This window comes from Hemiscyllium ocellatum, chromosome 30, assembly GCF_020745735.1.
Source record: "Hemiscyllium ocellatum isolate sHemOce1 chromosome 30, sHemOce1.pat.X.cur, whole genome shotgun sequence".
Taxonomy (NCBI): domain Eukaryota; kingdom Metazoa; phylum Chordata; class Chondrichthyes; order Orectolobiformes; family Hemiscylliidae; genus Hemiscyllium; species Hemiscyllium ocellatum.
In genome coordinates this window covers 5,737,142-5,757,473 of record NC_083430.1, presented here as the reverse complement: position 1 = coordinate 5,757,473, position 20,332 = coordinate 5,737,142, and the positions used below count along the sequence as shown (strand labels likewise).

The 20,332-nt window shown below is 40.9% G+C and overlaps 1 protein-coding gene across 1 annotated transcript in view; it reads right to left on the bottom strand.

The window, feature by feature from the left end:
- col9a2 (procollagen, type IX, alpha 2) overlaps positions 1-20,332 on the bottom strand; it is a 230,909-nt gene that overhangs the window by 172,502 nt on the left and 38,075 nt on the right. The window contains exons 6-8 of the mRNA XM_060847546.1: positions 11,311-11,346; positions 10,770-10,793; positions 9,225-9,278 (exon numbers count right to left, since the gene is read on the bottom strand). Of these exons, the coding sequence (XP_060703529.1) occupies positions 9,225-9,278; positions 10,770-10,793; positions 11,311-11,346 (114 nt within the window). The remainder of the gene's footprint in view (positions 1-9,224; positions 9,279-10,769; positions 10,794-11,310; positions 11,347-20,332) is intronic.

Genomic DNA, 20,332 nt, shown 5'->3' with positions numbered 1-20,332 from the left:
GGAGGATTCGACAGTGATTAGAGGATTCAACAGTGATTAGAGGATTGGACAGTGATTACAGAATTGGACCGTGATTGGATAGTGATTGAAGGATTGGACAATGATTTGAGGATTAGCTACTGATTACACAATTAGACAGTGATTAGAGGATTGGCCAGTGTTTAGAGGATTGGCCAGTGATTAGAGGATCAGACAGTGATTCGAGGATAGGACAGTGATTAGAGGATTGGACAGTGATTACAGGATAGGACAGTGATTAGAGGATTGGACAGTGATTAGAGGATTGGACAGTGATTAGAGGATTGGACAGTGATTGGATAGTGATTACAGGGTTGGATAGTGATTAGAGGTTTGGATCGTTATTAGAGGCTTGTACAGTGATTAGAGGATTCAGCAGTGATTATAGGATTGGACAGTGATTGGATAGCAGTTATAGGATTGGACAATGATCAGAGGTTTGGATAGTGATTAGAGGATTGGACAATGATTACAAGATTGGATGATGATTACAGGATTGGGTAGTGATTAGACAACTGGACAGTGATTAGAGGATTAGACAGTGATTGGAGTATTCATTAGCGATTAGAGGATTCTTTAGTGATTAGAGGATTGGAAATTATTACAGAATTGGATAATGATTAGAGGACTGGATAGTGATTAGAGGATTGTGGACAGTGATTACAGGATTGGATAGTGATTACAGGGTTGGACAATGATTAGAGGTTTGGACAGTGATTAGAGGATGAGATCGAACTTAGAGGAGTGGACTGTGATGAGAGGACTGGACATTGATTAGAGGGTTGAACAGCAATTAGAGATTGGACAGTGTTTAGAATATTAGACAGTGATTAGAGGATTGGACAGTGATTGAAGGATTGGACAGTGATTGAAGGATTGGACAGTGATTGGATAGAGAATACAGGTTTGGACAGTGTTAACAGGATTTGACAGTGATTAGAGAAATGTAAAGTGATTAGAGGATTGGATAGTGATTAGAGAATTGTACAGTGATTTGAGGATTGGATAGTGATTAGAGAATTGTACAGTGATTAGAGGATTGGATAGTGATGAGAGGATTAGATAATGATTAGAGGATTGGATCGTGATTGCAGGTTTGGACAATGATTAGAAGATTGGACAGTGATCCGAGGATTGAATAGCGATTCAAGAATTAAACAGTGATTACAGGATTGGGCAGTGATTGCAGGATTGGACAGTGATTGCAGGATTGAACAGTGATTGCAGGATTGAATAGCGATTTGAGAATTAAACAGTGATTACAGGATTGGGCAGTGATTCGATAGAGATTACAGGTTTGGACAGTGTTCACAGGATTGGACAGTGATTAGAGGATTGGACAGTGATTCGAGGATTGGACAGTGTTCAGAGGATTGGACAGTGTTCAGAGGATTGGATTGTGATTACAGGATTGGACAGTGATATGAGGATTAGCTAGTGATTACAGGTTTGGATAATGATTAGAGGATTGGACAGTCATCAGAGGATTGAATAGCGATTCGAGAATTAAACAGTGATTACAGGATTGGTCAGTGATTACAGGATTGGACAGTGATTGCAGGATTGGACAGTGATTGCAGGATTGGACAGTGATTGCAGGATTGGACAGTGATTGCAGGATTGGACAGTGATTGCAGGATTGGACAGTGATTGAGGATTGGACAGTGATTGGATAGAGATTTCAGGTTTGGACAGTGTTCACAGGATTGGACAGTGATTAGAGGATTGGGCAGTGATAAGAGGACTGGACAGAGATTTGAGGATTAGACAGTGATTAGAGGATTAAACAGTGATTAGAGGATTAGATATGGATTAGTGGATTGGACAGTGATTCAAGCATTGGCCAGTTATTCGAGGATTGGACAGTGATTCAAGGATTGGACAGTGATTCAAGGATTGGACAGTGATTCAAGGATTGGACAGTGATCAGATTATTGCACGGTGATCAGAGGATTGCACGGTGATCAGAGGATTGCACGGTGATCAGAGGATTGCACGGTGATCAGACAATTGGATCGGGATCAGAAGATTGGACAGTGATCAAAGGATTGGATAATGATTACAGGATTGGATTGTGATTTCAGGACTGGACACAGATTAGAGGATTGGACAGTGATTGGAGGATTCGACAGTAATTAGAGGATTCAACAGTGATTAGAGGATTGGACAGTGATTACAGAATTGGACCGTGATTGGATAGTGATTGAAGGATTGGACAGTGATTTGAGGATTAGCTACTGATTACACAATAAGACAGTGATTAGAGGACTGGCCAGTGATTAGAGGATTGGACAGTGATTCGAGGATTGGACAGTGTTCAGAGGATTGGGCAGTGTTCAGAGGATTGGGCAGTGATTACAGGATTGGACAGTGATTGGATAGTGATTACAGGGTTGGATAGTGATTAGAGGTTTGGATCGTTATTAGAGGCTTGTACGGTGATTAGAGGATTCTGCAGTGATTACAGGATTGGACAGTGATTGGATAGCAGTTATAGGATTGGACAATGATCAGAGGTTTGGATAGTGATTAGAGGACTGGATAATGATTACAGGATTGGACAGTGATTACAGGATTGGGAAGTGATTAGAGGATTAGGCAGCGATTAGAGGATTAGACAGTGATTGGAGGATTGGAAATGATTACAGAATTGGATAATAATTAGAGGATTGGATAATGATTACAGAACTGAATAGTGATGAGATTATTGTGGACAGTGATTACAGGATTGGACAGTGATTGGATAGTGATTACAGGGTTGGACAGTGATTAGAGGTTTGGATCGTTATTAGAGGCTTGTACAGTGATTAGAGGATTCGACAGTGATTACAGGATTGGTCAGTGATTGGACAGCAATATAGGATTGGACAATGATCAGAGGTTTGGATAGTGATTAGAGGATTGGACAGTGATTAGAGGATTGGACAGTGATTACAGGATTGGACTGTGATTACAGGATTGGACTGTGATTACAGGATTGGACTGTGACTACAGGATTGGACAGTGATCGGATAGCAATTATAGGATTGGACAATGATTAGAGGTTTGGACAGTGATTAGAGGATTAGATCGACCTTAAAGGAGTGGACAGTGATTAGAGGACTGAACAGTAATTAGAGGGTTGGACAGTGATTAGAATATTAGACAGTGATTAGAGGATTGGACAGTGATTGCAGGATTGGACAGTGATTGGATAGAGATTACAGGTTTGGACAGTGTTCACAGGATTAGACAGTGATTGGGCCAATTAGACAGTGATTGGGCCAATTAGACAGTGATTAGAGAAATGTAAAGTGATTAGAGGATTGGATAGTGATTAGAGAATTGTACAGTGATTAGAGAATTTTACAGTGATTAGAGGATTGGACAGTGATTACAGGATTGGATCGTGATTACAGGTTTGGATAATGATTAGAGGATTGGACAGTGATCAGAGGATTGAATAGTGATTCAAGAATTAAACAGTGATTGCAGGATTGGGCAGTGACTGCAGGATTGGACAGTGATTGCAGGATTGGACAGTGATTGCAGGATTGGACAGTGATTGAATAGAGATTACAGGTTTGGACAGTGTTCACAGGATTGGACAGTGATTAGAGGATTGAATAGCGATTTGAGAATTAAACAGTGATTACAGGATTGGGCAGTGATTGGATAGAGATTAGATGTTTGGACAGTGTTCACAGGATTGGACAGTGATTAGAAGATTGGACAGTGATTACAGGATTGGGCAGTGATTTGAGGATTAGCTCGTGATTACACGATTGGACAGTGATTAGATGATTAGACAGTGATTAGAGGATTAGATAGGAATTAGAGGATTGACAGTGATTCAAGCATTGGCCAGTTATTCGAGGATTGGACAGTGATTCAAGGATTAGACAGTGATTCAAGGATTGGACAGTGATCAGAGGTTTGGACTGTGATCAGAGGATTGGATCAGGATTAGAAGATTGAATAGATTACAGGATTGGACAGTGATTAGAGGATTGGACAGTGGATACAGGATTGGATAGTGATTACAGGATTGGACAGTGATTACCAGGTTGGATAGCGATTAGTGGATTGGATAGTGATTACAGGGTTGGACAGTGACTAGAGGTTTGGATAGTTATTAGAGGCTTGTACAGTGATTAGAGGATTCGACAGTGATTACAGGATTGGACAGGGATTACAGGATTGGATAGTGATTGGATAGCAATTATAGGATTGGACAATGATTAGAGGTTTGGATCGTGATTAGAGGATTGGACAGTGATTAGAGGATTAGATCGACCTTAGAGGAGTGGACAGTGATTAGAGGACTGGACAGAGATAAGAGAGTTGAACAGTGATTACAGGGTTGGACAGTGATTAGAATAGTAGACAGAGATTAGAGGATTGGACAGTGATTGCAGGATTGGACAGTGATTAGATAGAGATTACTGGTTTGGACCGTGGGGGATTGGAGGATGATTGGAGGATGAGACAGTGATCGGAGGATTAGACAGTGATTTGAGGATTAGACAGTGATTAGAGAAAGTAAAGTGATTAGAGGATTGGATAGTGATTAGAGAATTGTACAGTGATTAGAGGATTGGATAGTGATGAGAGGATTGGATAATGATTAGAGGATTGGACAGTGATCAGAGGATTGAATAGCGATTCGAGAATTAAACAGTAATTACAGGATTGGACAGTGATTGCAGGATTGGACAGTGATTGCAGGATTGGACAGTGATTGCAGGATTGGACAGTGATTGGATAGAGATTACAGGTTTGGACAATGTTCACAGGATTGGACAGTGATTAGAGGATTAAACAGTGATTAGAGGATTAGATATGGATTAGAGGATTGGACAGTGATTCAAGGATTAGACAGTGATTCGAGGATTGGACAGTGATCAGAGGATTAGACAGTGATCAGAGGATTGGATCGGGATCAGAAGATTGGATACTGATCAGAGGATTGGATAGTGATTACAGGATTGGACAGTGATTACCAGGTTGGATTGGGATTAGTTAGTGATTAGAGGATTGGATAGTGATTGGAGGATTAGGCAGTGATTAGAGGATTAGGCAGTGATTAGAGGATTAGATTGGGATTAGAGGATTGGACAGTGATTAAAGGATTGGCCAGTGATTAGAGAATTGGCCAGTGATTCGAGGATTGGACAGTGTTCAGAGGTTTGGACAGTGTTCAGAGGTTTGGACAGTGATCAGAAGATTGGATAGGGATTAGAGGATTAGGCAGTGATTAGAGGATTAGGCAGTGATTAGAGGATTAGATTGGGATTAGAGGATTAGATTGGGATTAGAGGATTGGACAGTGATTAAAGGATTGGACAGTGATTGGAGGATTGGACAGTGTTTACAGGATTGGACACTGTTTACAGGATTGGATAGTGATTAGAGGATTGAACCAAGAATAAAAGACTGGCTTTTTTGATTTGATTAGATTCCCTTCAGGGTGGAAACAGGCCCTTCGGCCCAACAAGTCCATACCGACCCTCCAAAGAGTAACCCACCCAGACCCATCTCCCTCTGAATGATGTACCTAACACTATGGGCAATTTAGTATGGCCAATTCACCTGACCTGCACATCTTTGGAATGTGGGAGGAAACCAGAGAAAACCCACGCAGACACAGGGAGAACGTACAAACTCCACACAGACAGGCTAGAATTAAACCTGGGACCTTGGTGCTGTGAGGCAGCTGTGCTAACCACTGAGACACTGCGCTTTAATAAAAAGATAAACGACTGGCTAGTGAATAGATTGTTGGATAATAAATAGAGGATTAGGCAGAGAAAGGAGCATTTGTTTCTAAACAATGATTGCAGAATGAACAGAGTGTTCGAAAGTAAACATAGGATTGGAATGTGAATAGATATTTGGGCAGAAAACAAGAATTGTTAGTGAATAGAGGTGTGGATAGAGAATAGTAGTCTTGATGATGAATTGAGGAGTTGGAATCAAAATAAGGGCTTGGAGAGTATTGAGAGTGGTGAGTTGGCAGGATGAAGGAGAGGGTCAGGGAGACAAACAAGTTGGGTGTGGGGCTTGCATTGGGAGCATTGGACAGGAAGCAGGTGATTGGAGGCTGACATGGGGAAAATCCTTTCCATGTTCACTTTTTCGAGACCATTCAGGATCTCATACACTTTAAGTCACTTTTAACTCTATCAAACCCCAGTGCAGACAAGCACAGTAATTATTTACAGCACAAGCCACTAATTTCAAGAATCAAACAAAAACTTTCTCTGAACCACCTCCAGCGTATTTATATCCTTCTGTAACTAAGATTTGGAGGTGCTGGTGCAGGACTGGGGTGTACAAAGTTTGAAAATCGCACAACACCAGGTCATAGTCCAACAGGTGTATTTGGAAGCAGTAGTTTTTGGAACGCTGCTCCTTCATCAAATGGTTGTAGCTTCACCAGGTGGTTGGACTATAAGCTGGTGTTTTGTGATTCCACCTTTCTATCAGTAAGGACATTAAAACTACACACCGTATTCAAGATGTGCTTCTCAACAATGTCTGTAGAGTTGAATCATAACATAATTACATTTTACATTCAATTACTCTCATAATAAAGGCTAACATCACATGAGCCTTCCTAATCACTTGCTGTTCCTGTGTACTAACTTTTGTGATCTCTTGCATTAGAGTTCTTAGATCCTTCTGCACCTGAACTCTGGGACTGAATTCCAGCTATTCTCTGTTCAAGATACTTCCTGTTTTCTCATTCTTGCAGCCAAAGGTTATAACTTCACTATTTCACATTTACTGCAGATAGCAGACTTTCATGTTAACATTTCAAACTGGGAGTCTCTTAACTTTCATAATATCCAACTGTCAAGAATCTAATGCTGAGTTCACTGTCAAAATAAAAAAACTACCTTGATGTACATTTTATGGAATATTAAACAATTACTGATTACTTAGTTCCTGATGTGTCCTGGAATAGTGCGTTGGGACCATGATACCCCACTGTAACATCTCCAAATCCTAATGCCACAGTGGATCCAAAAACATCGACAGCTCAGAAAATTGAAACCTGGAGCCCAAATTAACCTTGGCTGTATTTGTGGATTGATTTATAGCAGCCTCCACATCAGCGCAGACAAAAAAACTGGAAACAGTAAAGCACAAAGTCAAAGGAACCACACACTATTATTGAGAGCTGTCAGCTTAGAATGCTGTACAACAGGAGCATAAATGAGAATTTAGGCACATAATTTGATTGATCAGCACAACGGCCATTGTAATAATGAACGGAAAGCTATGATCCAGATTGTCCAGCCTCTGAGTATGAGAGATGAAGCACTGAGGTCCTGAAATTCTCACTCCATCGGAATTTCTTAGGAACATTCGAGGGACAATTCCCCTGCTACCCAGGATCCTCTGAAATATATCTGTTCAATATTTCAGTCAGTTCCAATTAGCTTACATACATTGATAGGAAATGTTGGGCAGTAAGTTCTTAAATGATGTCTTTGAGAACTATACAACTGGTACCCCAATCCCCAACATTGACACTGATCTCCTGACTCTTCTACTGAATCGCCAACTTCCCCTCCATTCATCCAATTACCCCTTGAACAGATCAAACACCTCCCAACATGGAGCGAATTGTCCCAACTCCACACTCTTCTCACCTACCAACCTACTCCTTACCCGATTACTTCACCCACTTACCTCACCCACTGACACCAACCCTACCTAGTGACCATACTCACTCTTCCCTCTTACCGATTGACCACACCCACCCTACCCAGTGACCATACCCATTCTTCCCCTCCTCACCCAGTGATCTTACCCATTCTTCCCCCCTCACCCAGTGACCATACCCACTCTTCCCCCCTCACCCAGTGACCATACCCACTCTTCCCCCCTCACCCAGTGACCAAAGCCACTCTATCTCTTCTTTACCTACTGATTACACATATACTTCCCCCTCACCTAATGACTACACATAGACCACCCCCTCACCCACTGATCACACGCACCTTCTCTGTCACCCACTGACCACCCTCACACTACCCTCTCACAAACTGACCACATCCACTTATCCACAGTATCGTCTCACTCAGTTACCTCACTGACCCTATTTCCCTTACTCCCTTACCACAGCCACCTAGCTCCCTCTGGCACATACTGCACCCACTTATATGATTATCTATTAATCTATTCACACAGATACACTCATTTGCTAACACATCGAAAAGCTGTTTAAGTGCCTCAAAGCTTTTCAGCATACTTGTGAACATTTACCAAGACATGGCTGCCAGCGCAGTAAAAAGTGGGTATGGTATCTATGTGATTTCCCTTCACAGATGTCTCTGAGATTGTCTGTGATGACAGAGTACTGCAGAATACCACATCAGCAGGATGGTCTGAAATACCAGGAAAAGTTGACAGTGTCACTTTTAGGCTAATCAGGGTTAGAAGGAAGGGAAGGCTTGGGCCTAAGGTGCCTGAACTCAGATGACTGATCTCCACACCCGATACCCAACAGATGCTCCTGGCTTGCAAAGTTCCAGAATCAACTTTGCATGGGCAATTAAGTCCAATCTCCTATGCCATGACACCATTGTCCATGTCACAAGAATAATTGACAAAAATAATACCACTAGTATGTATTAATTGTATATTAATTATAGATGTGGATAGCAGACACCTCAAGGCATGGGAGCAGTACCACAAATGCTGCCTATGCATGATCCGGTGAATCCGCTGGGAAGACTGATGCACCAGTACCAGCATCCTCGAACAGGTCAACATCCCCAGCATAGAGGCACTGACCACTCTTCATCAGCTACAATGGGCTGGGCACATCATCTACATCACTGACACGAGACTCCCCAAGCAGGTGCAAGGGACCACCAATGACAATGATGATGGAATTGCAGTAAATTGTACGGAGGTGTTGGGCATTACCCGGGGATTCATTTGGATGGATATGTGAGGGAAGCAAGAACTGAGTGAAACTGTACTTTGTTGTGTCAGATGATGTGCCTTTGTAATGTGTATCTCAGAAAATCATTGCTTATCAGGTGTCTGAGGATTAGCTCCAGTTCTATCCTTATTGTAGGTACGAGGACTTTTGGAATATAACACATTGGGATACGAAGAATGCTCTACCAATTCGAGCAATATGGTTTTGAGTAAAGTGAAACAGTTAATAGAAGCAGTCTACTGCTTGGTATTCAATTATTACTCACTTTAGCTCCAGGACGGCCAATTTCTCCAGGAAGACCAACCGGACCAGCAGGACCCTTAAAGTATTTAAACGAGGTTACATTAGTATCACAGATAAACTACACGGAACTGACCTGAAGAAGTCATATCTGGCTTGAAACGTTAACTTGAAATGGTTCCACAGCTGAGTTTCTTCAGCATTTTCTGTTTTTGTCTCCAAAAGGAATATTTGGTGAAGGATCAGTGAGAGGCTTGTATAACATTCTCAATGTTTGTGAGTCTCCCATATTTGGGAGTATTTTCTGCACATTTAACCAGCCCAACCAAGGCATCGAGTAGGAGACTAGATCCACGTACTATTTTAAGGGTAGGATAACCAGGTTAACACAATTACAATACTTCTGAAGACCAAACTCTGAGAAATAAACATCACTTGTGTGTTAACATTGTCATTACTTTTTGAATGATTCGTTCTCTTTTATTCCTAGCTTCCTTTGGCAATTGATTTATAGTAGTCATTAGATTCTTAATTCCAGGTATTTATTGAATTCAAATTCAATACTGAATTGACCATCTGCCATGGTGGGATTTGAACCCAGGTCCCCGGAACATTATCTGGGTCTCTGGATTAACAGTCCAGTGCTAATACCACTAGGCCATCACCTCCCCTGTTAAATTAATTGCCCATTTAGCTGCTCAGTCTACAAGTTTTCTCACATAAAGTCTTAATCTTCCTCAGAAATAGCTATAATTCCCAGTTTAGTTTCATCTTTCACATTGAGTTACTGGTTATTATGTAGAAATAATTAAAGTAAATTATGCATGATAGTAACACCAGCACTGACCACTGTAAAGACTACCTTCTATCCTTTCAATCTGAACTTTTAACCTTATTTTCTACACTTTAATTTTTAGACAATTTGCCATCTACTCAGCTATTTGCCCCCTGACTCTACTTGGCCTTTGTCATGAGCTTATTGTCTGGTATCCTCGTGAAGAACTTTTGAAACTCTAAATATAATTCCATTGTCTACTCTGCCTGATGTCCCTCTAAGGAATTTTGACAGGTTAGCTTAGCATAACTTTGTGTCTGGAACCCAGTAATCCTGTCTGATTTGAAAGAGACATCCCACTAAGTACCCAGAGTACCAGCAAACTTCTAATGACAGACTCTTTCAGTGTATAAAATGACATAGGTTGGCATTTTATGTCAAAATAAGTCATAACCCTGCACAATCCAAACAGGTCCAATATATGGAATCTGCCAAATGCAAGGGTTGAATTATTTTTGTCCTAACCTTCTCAATTGTCCTGCAATTTTCTCCCTTATTAAATGTATATCCTATTTCCTTTTGAAAAATATTATTGAATCTGCCTCAACTTCCCGATCATTGACATAAAATGGAAATGGAAAAAAAAACATTCAAGAGTGAAATGTCTGACACCCACTTCCCTTGAAACATGAATTGGAAACTTTACAACTCACACCCACCTAAAACATCTACATGCATCACAACCTTCTCATACCCGATAATAATTAACATTTCAGATAAATCTGTTACACTTACGCGAGGTCCCATGGTTCCAGCCCCCTAAAAATAAACCAGACACAAAAAGTTATTAATTTAATTTCCATTTCAATTTTCACTTTCAATTGATTGTCCAGACCAAAAAATAATTTTGCACATACTTCTTGCTAGGTCAGTAATCTGACCAAATGGACAAAATAGTTAGTAAGACAGTGAAAACTCCCCCTGGGGTGGGTGGGTCCAGAACTAGAGGGCATAGATTTAGGGTGAGAGGGGAAAGATATAAAAGGGACACCTTTTTCATGCAGAGGGTGGTGTGTGTATGGAATGAGCGGCCGGAGAAAATGGTGGAGGCTGGTACAATTACAGCATTTAAAAGGCATCTGGATGGGTACATGAATAGGAAGGGTTTAAAGGGATGTGGACCAAGTGCTGGCAAATGGAACTAGATTAGGTTGGGATATTTTGTCGGCATGGACAGGTTGGACCAAAGGGTCTGTTTCTGTGCTGTACATCTCTATGACTCTATGAAAGATATAAACAGTACTGCAGGTTATATAATAACCAAAGTCATACTCACTGATGGTCCAGGAAGCCCAGGTAAGCCCACCTGACCCTGGGAAAGAAAAGAAAATATTTACTGAATACATAAGACAAGTGTAGAGAGGCTGAGGACAGATTGCTGAAAGCAAAATGTATCATGCAAAACCTTGGTTTGTGAAGTGGTTCAAAACAGGCAAAGGTTTCCCTCTTTTTATCTTTTCATGCTAATTTTATCCAGTGTCATCAACATTAATGAAATGGGCAGAGATGTGAAACACAAAAGCGGTCTTACATAAGACCTGTAATATGGGGGGTGGGCCTCACAGTGAGACCTGTCACAGTGGCATCTGCACCTATATTTACTATAAATCTAAGAATGATGATTAGTGAATGTGAAACCTTTATCAATTTAAGCAGTTTCTTGCTGTAACTAGGCAAGACTCAGAGGTCAGTGTAATCTGACGGTGAATGCAGGGTCTGATACTTTTAGGAAAGAAAAAGTGGGCAGCTCGATCAGGAAGAAATAGATGGTGCCATGAAACTTGCATTTAAAGAGTCCAATGATTGGCAGAGGCTGGGGATGATGAGAGAGTGGAGCCTGAACAAACTGATAGAATGGTGTGCCATAAAGCTCACATGGATGTAAGGAAGGTCAAGGAAGGGAATGAGATAGAATGTTTGTAAGAATAGAAAACTTCCAAACAGCAATAGTAAGGCGACAATGTGGGCATTGAGCAAAGTAAAGCAGTTTCTCTCGTTGAGAGCCTGTTAAATCAGAGGAACGGAGCCAACATTTCAATGGCTTCAATATTGATTCCGCCTCATTAGTGAGAACTAAGCTCATCTTTACCATATCCTTCACACCACTGAAAACAATCCAAACATTATATAGTTAATTCAGCAGTTAATCTTCCAACATGTTAAGAAAGCTTCTGTATTAGCTCCTGCTGGGGCTGCTAATCCATTTGTTATTAATTACTCAGATGAAGAAAAGCCTTAAATTGCACCCTGTAATAATCCTGGGCTCACAGCTGTAATACACTCAGGGGTATGAAGGAAAATACTAAAACTGTCTGATTAAATTTGTTACAGACATTCAGCTCTTTCCAAGGCCTTTTTCACTAATTGGTGCTTTCATCTCTCCCTCCATAAGCAGTCATTTTAGATGACAGGTAAAGACCAAATTTAAATATAATTACCATCTCTCTGTAAAGGTTATATTGCTGAGAAGGGACTGTTGGTGGATATAATATTTATTTATATATAACTCCACAAATCAAGAATACTAGAGCCTGGACGTCTGCAGTATATTTAATGACCTGTGTATGAACTCACTCAAGGTTTGCAGCATGATAATTAGACTGTGTCGTCATCAAGTAACAGAGTTACGTTTCTGCAGCAGTCTCACAGTCTATGAAGATGTGGCCATTTCAAAGCAGCATATTATCCAACCTGCTATCAGAGCGCTGAATTAAAATCAGGACATTGTAAAAATCACAATTTGTTCTTTAGGCTGATTCTGATTCTGTAAGATAGTCTGGCACCTGGTCTATTCTCTATTACACAGACTGTTTAGGAGTATTAGAGGTTAAGGGATGCACGGACACTGGGCTACACTCCTCTGTCATTCTTTAAAATAAATGCTTCTTTCTGGGAGGCTAGACAAGGTTTTAGTTTAACATCACATCCAAACTGCTTCAGTACTGCACTCAAGTGTTATAGAATCATAGAGTATGGAAACAGATCCTTCAGTCCAACTAGTTCATGCAGACCGTGTTCCTGAACCAAATTAGTCCTACTTGCCTGCATTTGGCCCATATCGCTCAAACATTTCCTACTCATGTTCTTATCCAAATGTCTTTTAAATGTCATAACTGTATCGGTATCTACGACTTCCTCTGACAGGTCATTCCACACATGGACCACTCTCTGTATAAAAAAGTTGCCCCTCATATCCTTATTAAATCTCTCCTCTCACCTTAAAAATTTGCCCGTTAGTACTGAACTTCTCCACCCTAGGGAAAAGACCCTTGCTATTCACATTATCTATGATCCTCATGATTTTATAAATCTCTTTAAGGTCACTCCTCAATATTCTACATTCCAATGAAAAAAGGTCCCATTAACTCAAACTTCCCATTCTCAGCAACATCCTGGTAAATCTTTTCTGAACCCTCTTCAATTTAATAATATCCTTTCTAATGCAGGACACCCAGAACTGTATACTACACCAGGAGAGGCCTCACCAACATCCTATACCTCAACATAATGTCCCAACCCCTATACTGAAAGGTCTGAGCAATTGATGCCAAACACCTTCTTAAGCACCCTGTCTATATGTGATACAAATTTATTCCAAATCAAATCTAAGGTATTTGTTCATGGCTTGGAATTTTAATCAACAGTCGTGTGACTAAGTGGTGAAAGTATTCCCTACAAAGCCAAGGCACTGACTTCAATGTGATGCATAGAATAGACAAGGATTTCCCAAACTGAGGGATGTGACCCCCTAGTGGGGTCACCAGATAAAATCTTGGGCTTATGATCTCCTATGCAGCAATGACTGCATGGAGCTACAACCAAGAGCTGTCAGCTGCAAGGCTCTTTGAACTTCACTGCTTTTTTTAAAAACAGTGGGAATATACTAAGCTGCCCAAACTTCTGGGGCTAAATTCTGTACTAAAAGGCCTGACTGAGAGCTCAGTTGTTTTTCATTTAAAAGCCCTGTGAATGAGAACGCTCTCCTACATCCACTGTTCTCACAGATCTCTCACCTTGCCCCTTATACATGAATCCCACCCACTGCATGCTCAAAGGCAAAGCCCCCAATGTCACAGATCTTGGATCTCAACATCTGTGAGCACCAAAATGCTCATAATGAAGACCAATTTTTGAAGCTGTGAATTCGATGGAAAAAATCATGGAGATGCACCAAAACAAGCTAGAGAAACAAAACAGAAATGTTCTTAAATGTTAGGTGTAGCTTATTAATTGAGGATCAATAATCCACTGCTGCTGTTTATGTAGATTAGTGGCACTGATTGGATGGTTCTTTCCACTATTATTCATCAGTCCTTTATCGCCCCTCTTATCCCCTCCGCCACCCAAACTCACAAAAACCTATCAATACACAGATAACACAGTTGGGTTTGAGCAAAATGTACACTTTCATAACAGTTGTCAGGCTCAGAATGCTGTAGGAAGAATGACTCCTTTCAGACTGTGCCAGAGGCAGTACCTCACAGTATAAACTTACTTTCTGAACTGTAGAGTTAGTGTGATGCTTAAACACAAACAGTAGGCTCTGTCTCAGTGCTTATTACGGTTATACAGGAAGGCAGTACATTCCATCCTCACCACACAGCTGCATGTGACCTGTCTGCATAATATTGATCGGCACACAAAAGGGGCCTTTATTCAGACAAAGCAATGGGAAGAGTGGCTTAAATGGGCTTCCTTGGCCCTGTGCACTTTGATGAAATTACTGCACCTTGCTTCTTTTTTTGCTTAATTCTCAATTTTACATTTTAAAAGATTTGTTTCATTTTTTCCACTCATTTCAGAATGACTTGCTGGATTCTAGGAAGATGAGAGGCAATCCTGCTTATTGACGTTTTATGATTTTCATTGCTGGCGAACTTCAAGCACTACCACAATTTGTCAGTTATCAAATGTAGAGGAAGGTAATCTCCAGTCTACATTGGTAAAGGTGCATGACTATGTAGGCACTTAGGGAATGGGGTTGCTGCAAAGTGATTAAACCAAAACAAAACGTTCTTGAATCTCAATGTTTGGCCTTTACCTCAAGTGAATGGAATACAAAATTGGGTATCTGACACGTCAGTTGTGCACACCTTTGGTCAATTCCCATTGTGGGATATAGGTAAATTAATGTTACTTCTGCAATTATAATTGATTATACAAAAGTGAATGAACTGACATCAGTGTGTAATTGTTTCAGCCAAGAGCTGAGTCAAGAAGAATGGGAACTATGTGGAGGAAATGTATAATTGTTTTTTGTATTAGCTAAAGATGTATGCAAGAAAGAAACGGGACTGTAAGACAATGGTAGATAATACAGGCACTAGATAAAATGCTGTGAAGACAGGCCTGTATAAACAATAGGTATAAACACCCGTTTCCCACTTTTACAGAAACACAGGAACAAACCCCAATTAAAAGGGCTTAGTGATAAGATGCTGTGAGGGGCAGCACAGATGGAGGGAGTAGATAATGGTAAGGCAAGAATATGCCTAACAATAACCCACAGCAGGATGAGGTCAAACGGCCTTGAGGCCAGGAATAAGCATTTTGTCACAGACAAGGCCGGATAAGACAAGAGATAAACAGGAGTTATGGGTACCGGTCTTAGGAAAGTGGAGGATGTAAACGGAGGGGCGGGGAACAATGAAATTTTTAAAAAATGAAGGAACCAAATTATATAAATATCGAGTATTTGGTGAATTCAGTGTGTTTTTGTCCCTGCCTTGTGGACATCACACCCACTTGCAAGTGTGAAATAAATGACACTACTGATTCAGATCTAGTCTCATTCACAATATGGCATTCAGTTTTGGTTGACAAATGTCAGGCTGGACACATTGGTTTTGGTGGGGATTGTTGAGCATAGATATGGAGTTTAAAATAGCCATTATAAGACAAATTTGATAAACATTGGACTATTAATTCCTTCAGTTTAGCATCTGTTCAAATCTGATAAAAGTATTTTTTAGGGCAGATAGTGTGAAATTAGCCAATGGGAATCAGGAGGAAAGATCTCCTCTAGTTGGAGTCATACCTGGCACAAAGGAAGGTGGTTGTGCTTATGGGAGGTCAGTCCTCTCAGTTCCAGTACAATTCTGCAGCAGTGTTCTGACTATTTTTAGCTGCTGCATCAATGGCTTTCCTTTCAGTATAAGATGAGAAGTGGGGATTATTGCTGATGGTTGTGCAATGTTCAGCACCAGTTGTGACTCCTCAGATCCCGAAGCAGTCTGTGTCATTGCAGCAAAACCTGGACATGTCCAAGCTTAGACTGACAAGTGGTATATTCCATTTTTGCCATATGAGTGTGATGAAGGTTTAGAACATATCATTATGATTGGGGAACTTGGGTTGTAAAATAAATGTAAATGTGTTTTTAGGATTTCACTTTTTTAAAGGATTACAAATTAATTTTTTAAGGAGCGGGTCAAAAAAGCATTTCTAATATGTCATGTGACTTAAGCTAAACGACAAGAGAAACTACCTGACGAGACAATCGATGAAACAAAAACAGAAAATGCTGGAGAGTCTCAGCAAGTTTGGCAGCGTCTGTGGAGAGGAAACAGAGTTACCCTGTGAGTCCTCAGTTTCAAGTTCTGTAAAGGTCATGTCAGACTGTTAATTTTGTTTCTCTCTTTATTGATGCTATCAGATCTGTTGGGTTTCTCCAATATTTTCTGCTTTTATTTCAGATTTCTAGTTTGTACAATACTTTATTTTTATTTCCTATACAGTTGCATAATAAATGTCTGTTTTTTTTGTCAAAAGTGCATTGGTAGCATCTTGTGAACATGCCCAATGACTGATCACCCCAGTAGCCAAATTGCAAGGTTAAAAACAGCAGGACACAAATTCAAAGAATTTAAAAGAGACCTGTGAGTCTTCTTGAATGATTGGCGAAAAAGGTGATGCCATTAAACAACAGCAGCCTAGTCTAAGGATGCCACCCAGGTTAGTACCATTGTCATCAGGAGGAAGAACAGCCAGCACTGAAGGAAGGAGCACAGTGACCTTCTCTATTTCACTGGGGTAATTGCCACACACTCTGCTATCTCACAGTTACTCTGTCCCAGCTGTTGCACCCATCTAACAGCAAGGTTCAAGCTCTTGTTATTCTCAATATGGCCTACGGTATGTTTCCTCACTCACACTCACCACTTCCTCCAACACCACTAATGCTGCATGGCCTTTACAATGCCCATCCACTCACCTGGGAAACCTCACCACTTTTCAACAACCTGCACCATCTCGAATAGCCATGGCACTCACCTTTAGGCTACCAAACAGTCAAGATAGCGTGAGGAATGGTACTAATCAGAAGATGAGGAAAGCAAATAGCTTTGCCAACATAGTTACCATGGATGACTTCAATCTGCAAATTGACTGGGTAAATCAACTGAGTACTAAAGGTGTGGAGGATGATTTTCTGGAGTGGGTTAGGAAGGGTTTTTTAGATCAATATGTTGAAGAGCCATGGTACTTTCAATCTGGTAAAAATAATGAAAAGGGGCTAATTAACAATCTTGTTCTAAAAGAATCTTTAGTGATGGATGAACACACAATATGATAGATTTTATATTATGTTCGATTATGTTCATTCCCAGGCAAGGATGTTACTTTTGAATAAGGGAAATTATGAATACATGTGACACATATTTACTGATTAATGGAAAATCTATTAAAACATGCATAATCATTAAAGCACCATTGCATAACTTACAGCAATTATACTTTTTTTCAAGGTGAAAATATTAAAAAAAAAAGGTCAACCATGGCTAACAAAGGAAATTCAGAATTTTAGCAGATTAAAATAGAAGGCCAGAAATAACAGTAATTTTGAGTGCTGGGAGGTCTATAGAATACAACATTGTAGGACCCAGAAACTGATAAGGGAAGAGAGAATAGAATATGAAGGCAATTTAGCAAACCAAATAAAAGTGGACTGAGAAAACTTCTATAGGAATGTCAAAGGGAATTAACTGAGGAAGGTGAAGTAAATCTCCCAAAACTACAGATCCAGATGGTGAAGGACAATGAGGAGTTGAAGGAAATTAGTATAGGTGCACAATCCTTTATCCAAAATGCTCGGGACCAATTGGTTTTCGGAATTCAGAATTTTTGAATTTCAGAATAAGTGTGTGTTCAATGGTGAAATTTTTAAAAACCTTACCAGAGGAGCAGACTCACTGTGTAAAACGGCCAGCATTTTTTGCCCATCCTAGCTGTCCATATTACAGAGGAGGAAGAGCTGGAGGTCTTAAAATGCATAAAGGTGGATAAATCCCCAGGACCTGATCAGTTGTACCCTAGAACTCTGTGGGAAGCTAAAGAAGTGATTGCTGGGCCACTTGCTGAGATATTTGTATCATCGATAGTCACAGGTGAGGTCCTGAAAGACTGGAGGTTGGCTAACGTGGTGCCACTGTTTAAGAAAGGTGGTAAGGACAAGCCAGGAAACTATAGACGAGTGAGCCTGACGCCGGTGGTGGGCAAGTTTAGATTAGATTACTTCGAGTGTGGAAACAGGCCCTTTGGCCCAACAAGTCCACACCGACCCGCCGAAGCGCAACCCACCCAGACCCACTCCCCTACATTTCCCCCTTCACCTAACACTACAGGCAATTTAGCATGGCCAATTCACCTGACCTGCACATTTTTGGCTTGTGGGAGGAAACCGAAGCACCCGGAGGAAACCCATGCAGACACGGGGAGAATGTGCAAACTCCACACAGTCAGTCGCCTGAGGAGGGAATTGAAGCTGGGTCTCTGGCGCTGTGAGGCAGCAGTGCTAACCACTGTGCCACCGTGCCGCCCACAGGGAGTTGTTGGAGGGAATCCTGAGGAACAGGATATACATGTATTTGGAAAGGCACGGACTGATTAGGGATAGTCAACAAGGCTTTGTGCGTGGGAAATCATGTCTCACAAACTTGATTGAGTTTTTTGAAGAAGGAACAAAGAGGACTGATGAGGGCAGAGTGGTAGATGTGATCTATATAGACTTCAGTAAGGCATTCGACAAGGTTCCCCATGGGATTTATCCACCTTTATGTATTTCAAGACATCCAGTACTTCCTCCTCTGTAATATGGACATTGTGCAAGGTGTCATCATCTATTTCCCTCCATTCTATATCTCCCATATCCTTTTCCACAGTAAATACTGATGCAAAATATTCGTTTAGTATCTCCCCCATTATCTGTGGCTCCACACAAAGGCCGCCTTGTTGATCTTTGAGGGGCCCTATTCTCTCCCTAGTTACCCTTTTGATCTTAATGTATTTGTAAAATCCCTTTGGATTCTCCTTAATTCTATTTGCCAAAGTTATCTCATGTCCCCTTTTTGCCCTCCTGATTTCCCTCTTAAGTATAGCCTTACTGCCTTTATACTCTTCTAAGGATCCAAGGTTAGATCTCACGGAATACAGGGAGAACTAGCCATTTGGATACAGATCTGGCTCAGAGTTAGAAGATAGAGGGTGGTGGTGGGGTGTTGTTTTTCAGACTGGACGCCTGTGACCAGTGGAGTGTCACAAGGATCGGTGTGGGTTCTCTACATTTTGTCATTTACATAAATGATTTGGATGCAAGCATAAGAGGTATAATGAGTAAGTTTGCAGATTACAACAGAACCTTGACCAAATGGGCCAATGGGCTGAGATGTGGCAGATGGAGTTTAATTCAGACAAATGTGAGGTTCTGCATTTTGGGAATGCAAATCTTAGCAGGACTTATACACTTAATGGTAAGGTCCTAGGGAGTGTTGCTGAACAAAGAGATTTTGGAGTGCAGATTCATAGCTCCTTGAAAGTCGAGTTGTAGGTAGATAGGATAGTGAAGAAGGCGTTTGGTATGCTTTCTTTTATTGGTCAGAGTACTGATTACAGGAGTTGGGAGGTCATGTTGCAGTTGCACAGGACATTGGTTAAGCCACTGTTGGAATAATGTGTGCAATTCTGGTCTCATTCCTACCGGAAAGATGTTATGAAATTTGAAAGATTCAGCAAAGATTTACAAGGATGTTGCCAGAGTTGGAGGATTTGAGCTACAGGGAGAGACTGAACAGGCTGGGGTTGTTTTCCCTGGAGCATCAAAGGCTGAGGGGTGACCTAATAGAGGTTTACAAAATTATGAGGGGCATGGATAGGATAAATAGACAAAGTCTTTTCCATGGAGTCAGGAAGTCTAGAACTAGAAGGCATAGGTTTAGGGTGAGAGGGGAAAGATATAAAAGAGACCTAAGAGTCAACTTTTTCACACAGAGGGTGGTATGTGTATGGAATGGGCTGCGAGAGGA